Raw genomic sequence first — 10,799 nt, forward strand, 5'->3', positions numbered from 1 at the left:
CGTATCACAACAGATTGAATGCAGAAGCAAATACGAGAATTCAGCTCTTTTCTATTACGCCAGATATTAAAAAATCTGTCAAATATAAAACAATGCCACTATTCTTACTAAAATTTTTTTGGAAAATATGGTTACTTTTCATAAAAATGTGTTATATTAACTCAGTAGGCTCATTATTGTTATTTTAAAATGAATACATAAGTATTTAAAAAATTTCTCAGTTTTGCTAATATGGTAAATATCAATAAGGATATAGCCCACAAAAACACAAGATCTTGGGGTGTTCATAGGTTTTCAGGAGTATGAAGGGGACCTGAGAGCAAAGAGTTTGAGGACTATAAATCTAGCACGTGGAGTGTGTATCTTTCCTCTAAGTAGACACACCCAGAGATAGTTCTTCAACCATTTCATTGAACGTCTCTGTGTCTTTTATTCTATCACAGTTTCATTTAAACAGATTAGGAGTCAAATTTCCCTTAGCTTTGTTATCCCCTTGCCACTTTTAGAGCTCTGCGATAGCAGCATCCTTCTACATGCAGACTACTGGAGGGCGAGCACTTTGCATAGCCTACCTTGTTCTTATAGAAGCCCAGCTTACACCTGTTGACTGGAAAAGGACCATGGAAGCAGAAAGACTTAGTAGAATAAAAATATTATTATACACTGTGAGGACTCCATAGATAGTAATTGACCAGAATGTTGTTTAAAAGGAAACAATCAATGCAAGAGAGTCAGGACAAATATTTGAAATTGACTGGACTGTTTTACTCTTCAATATGTTGAGTGGGTTTCCAATTTTAGTGTGCATAAGAATCAACTGACAAGCACATCCAAAAGGCAGATTTATTGGCCCCATCCCCCAAGATTCTAATTCATTAGGTTTTAAGTAGCCCCAGGAAGGTGCATTTAAAATAATTTTGGACACAAGTTTTAAATGAAAAAAGCATTATATGCATAAGGAAAAAAGTCAGACCCACCCCATGCCCAGACTTCCCTCCCCAGAGCCAACCACTGTTAATGTTTTCTTGTTTCCTTCCAGAAATGTCTATACAGATAGAAGTCATACGAGTAAGCTTTTTTTTGTTGTTAACAAAAACATAATTGGGAGCACATTCAACATCTTTCATCTTGCTTTTTTCTTTTAGCCATATATCTTAAACAGTGTTTTCCAATTTTACGTATGGATCTGTCTTTTTAAAAAAGTTGTTGTGTAATACCATACTTTAACAGATCCCTATTGATGGGCATTTAAACTGTTTCCAGTCTTTTATATAACAAACAAATCAAATGATCTTTGTTTGTTTGTCTTTGTTCATATGTAGGAAAAAATTTTAGAAATGTGATTGCTGGATTAAAAGGTATGTGTGTTTTGAATTTAATAGCTGGACTTGGCATTTCAGTTGCCCTAGATGCTTCTCTCCAGGTGGTTCTCTGACCACACCTGGAGAAAAACTGTTCCAGGGGAAAGAACCAAACAGATAAGCATCGGTTGCATTTTAGAAGTTTTCCCCTTAAGGCCAAGAAAATAGAGATTTTATACAAAAACTCACCGACCATCTTTAAAGAGAACAAAATTTATTTAGTTGTATGTAAACAAAAATTACTTGGATATGTGAGGGGAAAACTATAAAGCACATAATATAAATATACAATTAACCCTTTCTAAAATCTCCAAAGAACTGTAAATAATAACATTTTGAACAGGAAACATTAACATATCTGCCGTAATTATAGCATTCTCTTTTATTCTGTTGTCAACATGAATATTGCAAGCAGGTTTTACTCTATTTTTGTAAAATGGGAACTTATGATTTGGTAGAAACGATCACTTCCATAAACACAGTAAATCAACAAACAATGGCATAAACCGAAAGTGAGCAGGTCTAACTTGGGTATAACTAAAGCCAGGTTGTTGGATAAAAAGTTCATATTTATGACACACAACCAGCAGGACGAGCATCAAGACACGCTGGCTTTAGCACCATTCAAAGTATGTAACACCGCCTCTTGTTAACTTGGTGTTGTCAGAAAATGAGAGTAATGAAGTAATGTAGTCAGTTTTAAAACACACAACATGTTTTTCAATCTAATCATCCTAATTTTATAGTAAATAGAGAGAGCATCGCCTTAGCTTTAAAGATTTCCTTTATCAAACTAGCAAGCTGGGTTCTTTAACAGCAGCCAAAGCAGTGATGATAACAAACAAGTCATTGTGTTGAACCAAATGGAGTATGACATGCAATTTATTATCTATAATAATTTACAGGCAATTCTTGACTCATTGGAGGTAATATCAAGGGTGTATATTAGCGATGCTTTTGTTTCTCCTTTCCATTAGCTGCCTGTTATTATTATTGTTATCTTGGTGGTCCTTTTCATTACACAACCCCTCCCACTAGACATTACGGCAGGAAATAATGGAGATGAAACAGAATGGAAACTCATCCATGCAATCACTTGTTAACAGCTCTGAAGAGTTTGGTGGAGTAAGACTGACGCCGCTGGATAAAATTAGGCTTGGGGTAACATTCTGTGACTCCAATTACTAGTATCATTTCTGCCTCTAATTACCAAGGATAATTGAGAATGGTCTGTGCTCACTTTAGATAAATTTGACCCAAGACACTAGCAACAATATTAAAGGATTTTTGTGTGTATGTGTGATGAGAAAATTGTGAGCAGAAATTTAAACAGTTCTAAAATACGTGTAAACAAGGAAGGCAGCCAGGAATTTCAAAATGATTCTGGGAAGAACATTCTGCAATCTGGAAAATGTCCGGCTTAGAAAAATAGAGATCTCAGATAAAGGAAGAGCATCATTTGACGTCATGAGTCACAGTTATCTTCTGGATGAAATCAATCAAGAGAACTATTTTTAAACTGTGCTGAGCTCAGGCGGATGAGTTATCTATATAACAACAAGAGGGACTGGAGAAGGGCTGTTTGTTACCACTACTCCAATGTCAGGTGCAGACATCCAGACCAAGGGCATTCTGGTATTACCCTCACAACTTGATAGTCTTACATTTTGGATTAGTTACCTGCTTTACAAATGATTTAACCACCAACTTTATATGTCAACCAGCAGTTAGATCTCTCTTTTATTTATTAGGCAGGAGAAACTCAGAAAATTTTTTTACAGGCCCCACATCATGCTCATAAACTAAGAGGCCGATGATATGAATAAAAGTGCTCGAATCATAGCCCTTGACTCACCGGTTGTGTGCATAAATATGACTTTTGCTAAGGAAATCATTAGTATTATTTATTAAGGTTTTGTGTCAAGATTCAGTTTACAACTGGAAAATATTGTATTAGAACTGATAGCAAATGCTTTTCTTAGAGGAAGATTTAGAAATTGTGCTCCCTAGCTGCTGAAGTCTTGCATAAAAATATAAACTGTGTTTCTTTATTTGTACTAAACGTATTGCCTTTGAAATTAGAGCCCGCCTTTGTTTCACACCAGTAGATCAACAGCTCCCTGGAGCAATTCCTGAAATCTGGTCACATTCTTATTCTTAAAACCCATTTATCTGTAATCTTTCCAGGAGAAGTCAGATACTTTACTATTACCTTACGAAGAAGTAGTCAGGTTGAAAAGCTTTTATTCCTCTGTTTTAAAAGCTGTACCTAAAACCCTAGATCCAGGGGACAACAAGAGAGAATAGTTTTTATAAGGGCATTTCTACCAATTATGTAATGGGCTGTCTTCGAAGGACACTGCCATCTCTAAAACGTATGTAGTCCTTATACCTTCCAGCATTGCTCCTCCTCAAACAGAAAGGCAGTGCAGCTTTCAAATGACAATGACAATGACATTTACAAGTGGCAGTGCCAGTTACCGTACAAAGCACTTTCCCACGATACGTCATAGGTCCTCACAGCAACCATGTGAGGTAGCGAGAGTATCACAAAGAAATCTTACAGGAAACATAACAGGACACTAAACATGTGCACCATCCATGTATTTTTTTCTGGATTGTTCTATAAATCGAAGACATGGCTGAATGAGTAAAAAGAGTATCCCCACCATGTAAAGTAAACCACATATATAGAAGGAAAAATCATACTTTTGAGTGATGTCGTAGATCCACCCTACAAAACAAAAAAGAATATATTCAGTGTAACGTCATTGATAAAAGTCAAGAACACAAAGCAGGCATTTATTGCTACTACAAATATTTCTATAAGAATTTATTTATGCATCATTTAATGCCCAAAACATTTCATTTAGCTATTTTTTTTTTAAAGATTTTATTTATTTCCTTTTTCTCCCCAAAGTCCCCCCCGTACATAGTTGTATATTCTTCGTTGTGGGTCCTTCTAGTTGTGGCATGTGGGACACTGCCTCAGCGTGGTTTGATGAGCAGTGCCATGACCGCGCCCAGGATTTGAACTTACGAAACACTGGGCCGCCTGCAGCAGAGTGCACGAACTTAACCACTCAGCCATGGGGCCAGCCCACTCATTTAGCTATTTTTAAGTCCAGGCAATGTACGCTACAGTTCCTGTGCCTGGGGATGGCTGCATTTATCTTTTAAGCCACTAGGATACTTCTTAAGGCACTGAAACAGTAGCTGGCTGATCCATGGAAGGAACCTTCTGGTTCTCAGCCCTCCGAGGTAACTCTCAGGCTGGCACAAAAAGCCAGCAGTGAAAAGTAAATCTAATGATTTCCTTTTTTCACAAATATAAACACGAATCTTTTCTAAAACCTTCAAAACTCTTCTGAAGAAGTTTCTAGTACATATTTAAAAAGCTGAGCAGAAGACATTTGAACTTTCATTCATTCTGAAGTATTTGAGGGTCAACATCTGTTCTAGAAAGAATCCAATTTTCCAGGTTTTATAAAATCCACATTTACAGCTATAAAACTTTAATATTTATGTTTATAAAACTTTAAATTGCCAAAGCTACAGGCTTAAATGTTGACTAAAGTATCAGTTCTTTTCTAATATTTTAATATCATAATCTAATACTGTCATAGAATAATCTTAGTAGGTATTCTATAAAATACTACTATATTGCATGGATTCCAAGATACCATAAATTATATGATGCATCTTTATCTTATGTATCAATAAGAAAGACACATCCTTGTCAAATAAAATATGACTCAATGTTTCCTTAGGCTTTATCAAATGCATTCCAAAGTCAGAGATGTTAAAATGTGAAAAAAAGTCTCAGAAACTATGAAATATGATGTTTCTTTTACTTGAGTGATTAATTCTAAGAATCAGTCCCATAGCATCGTCCCCACATAGCCTATCATGTGAACTGAGAGCATTAAGTCATACGTAAGGATTTTATTTACAGTAAAAATGTAAAATCTGAACATTCGCTTTTTCCATATCAACAGATGCATCAACTAGCAAAGACGTAAGAAAAATATAAATGATTTAATGACCAAACAGTATGTTTCATGGCTAATTTTCAAAAATATCTTTAAAAAAACAATCTAACTGGCAAATGAATACACAAATGCAGCTTAACCTGCCTATCAACAAAGAGCTACATGAAGGGAACTGTTCAGCGTGTAAACCAGTTCCTCGACTTTCTGGTGGTGATCGATATCTCTTTGTTCATTGCATCCAGAGCATAATTAATGTGCCTGGGTCAGTCAAGGAGTCATAAAGAAAACCAAACATTTAATAGCATTAAAAATTTATAATTTTTTTAACCACTCAAAAGCTATGAACTGGATATACTTTAAAAGTTAGTCAAGACGTTGAGTTTGTTATTTGATATAAAAAAGAAGAAAATATCGGACTCTTTAGATGTGGCTTAGTAAAACGTTCTATAATCTTTTCTTAATCTTCAATTGGAGATAAAAGGGACAAATAAGATTAAACATACAATCCAAAAACAATGATTCACCTTCAGAATTCAATCAGAGAGGCACAGTGACATTGACACATGAACAAAAATACACTCAACTTCTGCTCAATGTCACCATTTGTCAACTGTGGACCAACTGTGAATTAGGAGGAAGTGAATGATTCACTTGCAGATAAAGCAGAGTGGTCTGTATCTATAGGTAAAGTATGTTAGGACACTATCTGTAAGCTACAATTTTTTTAAAAAAAATCAATAAATATAAATGAGGTTCTCACACTCCACTCATCCCACATGGAAGCCGACCTTGTCATTTTAATAGTTAAATCCTCACTTTTCATATGATCAAGTGCTTGAGAGTAGAACTGATGGCTCTAAATAACAAACACCGACAGCTGAAACAAGTTGGACAACCATCGCTGCTGAGTACGGATCTCAGAAGCAGGACAAAATCCTAACTGATTGGAAAATTTACTTGTATCTGGTTGAGACTATTTACTGTCTCGTGTGAAGTGGTTGAGTATAAGCTCCAAGGCTCTGTGATGTGGCCCTTCCCATCTCTCTCCCTTGCTGCCCAGAAATTAGCCAAGAGCACAGCCATAGTGAATTTTTTGGAGTTTCAAACACATTTCTCTTGGCTCCTTGTCTGTACATGCACTAGTCCCTCTTCTGGGGGACAGGAATAAACACCATCACCCTTAGAACACCCTAGCATCTCTTTCCCTCCACTCCATCCTCCCTCTTTTCTCTGCTGACTATAGATAGCCCCCAACTTACGATGGTTTGACTTAGGATCTTTTGACTTTACAGCTGGGTGAAAGAAATATGCATTCAGGAGAAACTGTACTTCAAATCTTGAATTTTGATCTTTTCCTGGGCTAGCGATATGCCGTACGATCCTCTCTTGGGATGCTGGGCAGTGGCAGCAACCCACAGCTCCCGGTCAGCCAGGCGATCATGAGGCTAAACAACTGATACACTTACAGCCATGCTGGACCCATCCAACCATTCTGTTCTTCGCTTTCAGTACAGTACTCAATCAATTCCATGAGATAGTCAACACTTAATTATAAAATAGGTCCTATGTTAGATGATTTTGCCCAACTGTAGGCTAATATAAGTGTTCTGAGCACATTTAAGGTCGGCTAGGCTAAGTTATGATGTTCAGTAGGCTAGGTGTATTAAGTGCATTTTTGACTTATGATATTTTCAACTTACAATGGCTTTATCAGGACCAAACCCCACTGTAAGTCCAGGAAGAGCTGTATAGAAAATGTCTGCTAAGTATATTACCTATTACTACAACCTCAAATTGAATTGATTATATTTTAAAGTCTTGCATCTTTCCCCTAAGAATAGAAATGTTTGTACAAGTGTCTTCACACATCCCAATCTTGAAAAGTAACTCATATGTCAATTTTTTAAAAAGCGCCCCCAACTTCACCAAATACTTTAACAGTACAAACTGGAGGAGTAGTCCTAAATTTTATGTTAAATTAATCCCATAGGTTTTTCCAATCTACCTTTATGGTTTATTTTTAAGTGATTCTGGATCCTGCCATCTCTCTTTGGCGCCTGTTTTAACATTTTCCACTAGTCTGAACTCAACCCAGTCCTGCGTCAGATGCCAAGCTGGTCAGGAGAGAGAGCCCTTTACCACACGCTCTGATCCTCAGGACATGTGGACACAACTCTTCAGAGAAAAGACGTTTCTGACAAGCTGCCCACCTCCATCATCCTTCACCACCTCTCCCTGCAGGTGTGACCTCGGTTCCTTGGTTTGGAGCCTGGGATCCTTGGCAACCCGGATCTAACCATCCATCAAGTCAACAGCTTCCAAGTAAAATCTGGTTTCCTATGAAAATGCATTTCCTTTCCTTTGAGTCTGTCCAATGAGGAATGATAGTTGTTTTTCTTATATATTAAATGTGTTCTTAGCTCTTGGTGAAAAACATTGCAAATTGTTGTTAGGGCTTTATATTTTATATGAGTGGAGGAGAGATGTGTAGACTCTTGGTCAGTCCAATCTAGTGGCCGAGTTTCGCTATATTTTACACTGGAAACATCTAGAAACGCATCTACTATTATTACACCTTTAAAGGAGATGGACTGAATGCCTGGCAATATTATAAATAAATTAGATCAAGCAGTTCATGTTGCTAAATGACTTGGTTGAAGTGTCTGTTCAATGTCTTTGATTGCATATTTTTCTCCTAAATGGAATTGTGTGATTGTCTAACTTGCTACTAAATTGTACCAGATTTTTTCATTCCAGTAGAAATTGCTTTGAAAAATGGAAAACACATTCATTTCTAAGCCCATTGAAAAAGAAAAAGGTAATGTGAACAGTAATTTTCCTTGTAGCAAAGCCAGCTAAGTAATCATTTCTAGCCCATCTCGAATTTCTAGCAAGAATTTAATGTGGTTATTTAGTCACTCATATTGCCAGTCACTTCTGAACAGCAATGCATAAAAGCCTGATGCATCTTACTGCAATGCTGGCTCCTTGGCCTGGAAAGTCAATGAATTAAATACAATGCACTTAGCCAATGACGTGGTTCAGCATTTCTTAGTGCATGAGTTCAGTGGAAGGAGAAGAAACTAACAAACAAAAAGAAGGAAAGGCCCCTTTAGGTTGCTGGCCTGGAGATGCACAGCAGAACACTGATTTTAGTGTCCCCATAGCAGCATCAGATGCACATTCATAGAAGGTTCTTAACCATCAACACCGTGGTTACTACCAGCCATGTGGATCACATTCAGCTGCAGAATCCACTTCTAGGGAGGAACCTTAAGCAGGCAGAGATAAGACCTGAGGACGCAGGTCTGGGTATAACCCCCTCTCTTCTAGTTGTAATTCCTTTCTCTTCCACTCAAGAAAGTGCACTAGGATGCAACTGAGTGAGAAGCACAGGACCAGAGGAAGGGGATAAGGAAACCATGCTGCTAAATGTCGGTGTTTTAACTAACATTAATCATGAATTCCTTACACCGCACCTCACAGCTGTGTTTTGATGCTGCTATTGAAATCTGATGGATCAGCATAAAAATAACCCTAGACTGACTGTTAGAAGCAGAAAGTACCCCCGGATCATGTGAAGAACCATCAATGACAGATTCTATTTCCACATACAATATATCTGAAGGACCTCCAACAAAAGGGTAAATGAGCCACTGATAACGTTCCCGTCCCCTGAATGGATATTTCAGTTTAACATCTCTGGAAGGTACCATTGGTTGACTTTTGGTTGGTACAAAAAAAACCTTTTGGTTGTACCAACCAAAAGTCAACCCCCAATCCAATTCTTTTCTCCTTTCCTTCCTCTAGTACAGAGGCTGGAAAGTAAAATGCTCCAATTCTCAGTTCCCCTTCAAGCTTGTACTAGCTGTGTGACACACTTTTGGCCAATCAGATATAAGTGGAAGTCTGCTGGGACTGAGCCTTTCCTTATCTCCTCCTCCTTGTTATAAATGAGGATGTAGTGGCTGGAGCTACTGCAGCCTTGTGTGACCAGGAGGCAACTGGCATGAGGAAAAGGCCAAGAGGATCTTGGAGACATGGTCCCAATACTGTCTAGTCCCTGAACTCTAGATTTCTGGTTATGTGACACAATTAAGTCTCTTTTAAAGCCACCATTGGTGGGGTGTTCTCTTATAGCCAAATGCTTCCCTGATACAGAATTCTATACAGTGAGATTACTGAGCAAGTTCAGACTTTTCAGATGCCAATATAGTTTGTCGCAGTGCTATACTTATTCACTATTCACTAGAAATGCCGTGCCTGCATCTCTGTGTATGGGCAGAGAACAGGAGCAGCTTGACCCAAGAGATGCCCCATATGTAGCCGCTGGGTTTCCTAAAGTGATTCTGGCCTTAAAGCTTTAGTTAGCCCATGCCCGTGTCATCAGCTGTATAGGCAAAAACCCACGATTTCTTGAACTTCGAATTCTAGAGGGACTTAAAAATGAGTGTGTTGACACAGGCCCTCTGCCAGCAGGGTCCTAGGACAGGAGATGACCGTAGGATCTCTACAGACACTGGGAAGGAAGGGTGGCGGGAAGGCTTTGTCCTGCATCCATGGGGTTCCCCAGCCACAGGAAAGAGTTATTCCTGCAGAGGATATGAGACTAAAGGACCAGGAGGGGCCATATGAGCAAGGGGTGGGGGCATCTGAACCGGTGAGGCTCCCCCAGGTTAGCTTAAAACACTGCCCAGAACCTCTGGCAGCTGTGACAATCGCCATCAGCCCTGGCCTGGCCGCCCTGGCAGCCCTCTCCAGAGAGCATCTCTGTGTTGAGTTTTGGTCTCTTCCACGCTACGTGGGCTCCTGCATCCTATCCTTGGACAGAGGGTAGACCTGTCACCTTCGCCAAGTACCTGGCCTCTTGGGGATTGAGTCTACCTGCCCAACCCTGATGCCTCTTTCAACAAATAACAGGTTCAGAGAGGTACCCAGCCTGACACAGGACTCCTCAGTGCCTGTGACTTCTGGTGCGCCCAGTGCAAGAAGCAAATTCTCCATCGGACTGAGGTGAACACATGTGAGAGATCCCCGCTGGCAGAAGGCTTGTGTCAACACAGTCATTTTTAAGTCCTCCTCAGAATTTGAGGTTCAAGAAATTGTGGATTTGTGTTTTTGAGGAAGATTAGCCCTGAGCTAACATCCCTTGCCAATCCGCCTCTTTTTGGCTGAGGAAGAGCGGCCCTGAGCTAACATCCATGCCCATCTTCCTCTACTTTATACGTGGGACGCCTGCCACAGCATGGCTTGCCAAGCGGTGCCACGTGTGCACCCAGGACCCGAACCAGCGATCCCCAGGCTACTGAAGCACAACGTGCGAACTTAACCACTGCGCCACTGGGCCAGCCCCAAGAAATCTTGGATTTTTGTCTATACAGCTGAGGACACTGGCAGCGGGCTGACTAGAGGTTTACAACCCAAGAATCACTTTAGGTGCTATATG

General features: G+C 39.3%; 1 protein-coding gene across 1 annotated transcript in view; it reads right to left on the reverse strand.

Moving 5' to 3' along the window:
* Positions 1-1,558: 1,558 nt before the first annotated feature.
* Positions 1,559-10,799, reverse strand: part of SLC16A14 (solute carrier family 16 member 14) — a 32,530-nt gene continuing 23,289 nt past the window's right edge. The window contains exon 5 of the mRNA XM_001497261.5: positions 1,559-4,095. Within this exon, the coding sequence (XP_001497311.2) occupies positions 3,944-4,095 (152 nt within the window). The 3' untranslated portion in view covers positions 1,559-3,943. The remainder of the gene's footprint in view (positions 4,096-10,799) is intronic.

This window comes from Equus caballus, chromosome 6, assembly GCF_041296265.1.
Source record: "Equus caballus isolate H_3958 breed thoroughbred chromosome 6, TB-T2T, whole genome shotgun sequence".
In the NCBI taxonomy this organism is placed as follows: domain Eukaryota; kingdom Metazoa; phylum Chordata; class Mammalia; order Perissodactyla; family Equidae; genus Equus; species Equus caballus.